The 2475-nt window shown below is 39.8% G+C and overlaps 1 protein-coding gene across 1 annotated transcript; it reads right to left on the bottom strand.

Moving 5' to 3' along the window:
• Positions 1 to 32: 32 nt before the first annotated feature.
• On the bottom strand, positions 33 to 2458 carry LOC109367226 (polycystin-2-like). The gene is made up of 4 exons (XM_019614633.2): positions 1458 to 2458; positions 720 to 841; positions 378 to 495; positions 33 to 222 (listed from the first exon to the last, which is right to left on the bottom strand). Exons 1-4 carry the CDS (start codon positions 1551 to 1553, stop codon positions 55 to 57), a joined length of 504 nt encoding a protein of 167 aa, XP_019470178.1. The 5' UTR covers positions 1554 to 2458; the 3' UTR covers positions 33 to 54.
• Between the last annotated feature and the right edge of the window lie 17 nt (positions 2459 to 2475).

Genomic DNA, 2475 nt, shown 5'->3' on the forward strand with positions numbered 1-2475 from the left:
AGAAAAAAAAAAAAGATATCACCCATGCAGTTTTGCTTCCTCATCAGGATTAACTTACACTTGGAACTCTTCATAGGACACTCCACTAGAGCTGCTTCCCCTCCTCCTTGAGCTGTGCCCACTGTCTTCATCTTCATCTTCCTCAGAGTCATCCAAGCTCCGAGAAAAGCTGCGGCTGCTCAGAGGACGTGGCAGAGAGCTCCTATCCAATTCCAGATCCTCCTTTATGAAAAGGAAAGACACAGACAGGAAAGAGGTAAAGGTTCCATGTGGAGCCAGAGATATCCAGGCCAAGGACCATCAGCTCCATGCTCCACCTTGCACAGGAAGCAGCACCATCAGCACTGATGGAATGCTATTCCTATTGCCAACCTCACCCTCTCTTTCTCCAAGTCATCTCTCATCTGCTGGTGTTCATGCTCTGTCAGTTCCTGATCCCCATCCTGATCGTATTTGGTAAATATTGCCTCGATCTCTGCATCAGTGTGGCCCTTCCTGAGAAGGCAGTAAAAACAAATCCCTTTTTGTTTTTCAGGTGCAAAAACAACTTTGTCTTAGAAAAGCAATATATTCACAACAAACTTGTAGTGATACAATTGAATCAAAAGTTGTTTTCGCTTGTATTAAAGGCATCACAGAGGCAAAAGAAACTCATCAAAGACTCAACATCAAACATTCCGATATAAAATTCAAGGTAAAAGAAGTAACAGCTTCCTTACCCTTTTAGATCTTGCCGGAGTTCATCAAAATTTAGTTTTCCTCCACCCTGTCTCAAGCTTTCAGAAATGTCATCAACAGTGGTTTTCTTTAATTTAAGTTTGACCATGGCTTTGTTATAGCCCTAAAAAGAAAAAAAGAATTTTCACATTTCACTCGATGTGCAATGTTAACACAATGTTATAGACTTCTTTTGATTGCATTTCCAAAGTTTAAAAGTCTGAATTACTGGTCCATGCCCAGAATGTGTTCAAATGTTTCTGACCGTGGTACAGCACCACACTCACACCAGATAGCACACAAGTGCATGTGTTTTTCCAAAACTGAAATTCAGGTCAAGCTCTTAAGTCTGTGTTGGACAACCCAACTGGCAGCCTATCCCAGGAGTTCCCAACACATAATCCGAGACCCGATTAATTTTGTTGCCTTGCGCAGGATAACCCAAAATTCTTTACACAAACTGAATGGTGGTTTAGCTTCATCAGTTTAGTATTTCTATATGTATCTAGGAAGATGCATCCTACGTCACATTCACTAGGCTGATCCTTTGACACAGATTACTAGAGTACTTCGTAATACAAAGTTTTCAGTTGAGTGATTGACACTCAGTTCACACTCCTTTATTTAACTAAGAGATGTTTATTTTTCCCACCTGTTGCAGCCTTCCTATGTACAGTTTCTATATTGCTTCATGGAATAGTGAAGATGAAGATGTCAAACCAATAAAATGTTACTTTTACCTTTCTGATAAGGTCAGACAATTCCATTTCTGCCTTCTGTTGTGCCATATCCGATTTGACTTCAGAGTATGTATCGTTGATAATGGCCAAAAACATGTTCTGTTCATGACAGAAATTGAAAGTCCACTTAAAATAACTCTACAAGTCCAAGTTCTGTCACTCACATGAGCTATTGTTCACTACCGCTTCTCATCCCAAAGAGCAAATGCAAAGCCTCATTAAGTACAAAGGGACATTATATAAACCTGAAAGTTGCAATGAAATATATGACGACTGCTACACAATGCTAAGATTAGCATGAGGACAATTCTGAAAGCAGTGCCTCCTATTTTATTCTCTTGGCCCATGACATCAGATGTGGACATTGGTAACATGGCAGTAAAGGCTGAACCTTCCCACTGACATCCTGCTTGTTAAGTGGCGATGGTGACCAAACAGTGGATGTGAGCACAGTGAGGCTGCAGGTGGTGCATTTCAGCAGTGGCAACAGCAGGTCACCTCTGCTGGTGCTGATTTTCACAAGCATGGCAGGTTCTTGCTCACTGCTGGTGAAAATGCATAACCAACGGTGGTGAAGATGTTGAAGAGTGTTTTGTAGCTCTATAAATTTTGCTCAATAAATACTGTTAATTCTGATCTTTTTATCTGTTGTAGTTTCCATGTAAATAAATGGGAGGCATTAATTTTAGAGTGACCTATGCAAAATCCTGCATTAATTGTTGCTACCTTACGAAACCACCACAAGACACACCATTTTGGGAATAACATCTGAGGATGTCCTGCTCACAACAGTTTCAAGTGGTATCACCAGAAAATAGATTACCATGTTGTAATGCAACTTCCAAACTACCTGAAAACTACACTCAGGGAAAAAGGAGATGGGGCTCTTAACTTATGTCAATGACTATTTTATATCAACTTGTTTATATCAAAACTATTTTATTTGGTGTCCTAGGTTTCTACGAGGAAGGTGTTTGTTTTATTATGAAGAATTTTTCATTCCTAACAAACAAAAAAA

This window comes from Meleagris gallopavo, chromosome 4, assembly GCF_000146605.3.
Source record: "Meleagris gallopavo isolate NT-WF06-2002-E0010 breed Aviagen turkey brand Nicholas breeding stock chromosome 4, Turkey_5.1, whole genome shotgun sequence".
Classification (NCBI taxonomy): domain Eukaryota; kingdom Metazoa; phylum Chordata; class Aves; order Galliformes; family Phasianidae; genus Meleagris; species Meleagris gallopavo.

What these genes read in the sequence shown, in the direction of transcription:
- LOC109367226 (XM_019614633.2), bottom strand. Translation starts at nt 1,553, where the DNA reads ATGTTTTTGGCCATTATCAACGATACATACTCTGAAGTCAAATCGGAT. An exon ending in TGTCTGACCTTATCAGAAAG is followed by an intron (nt 842 to 1,457) that starts GTAAAAGTAACA and finishes TTTTCTTTTTAG; the next exon opens with GGCTATAACAAAGCCATGGT. An exon ending in CTCCGGCAAGATCTAAAAGG is followed by an intron (nt 496 to 719) that starts GTAAGGAAGCTG and finishes CTGCCTTCTCAG; the next exon opens with GAAGGGCCACACTGATGCAG.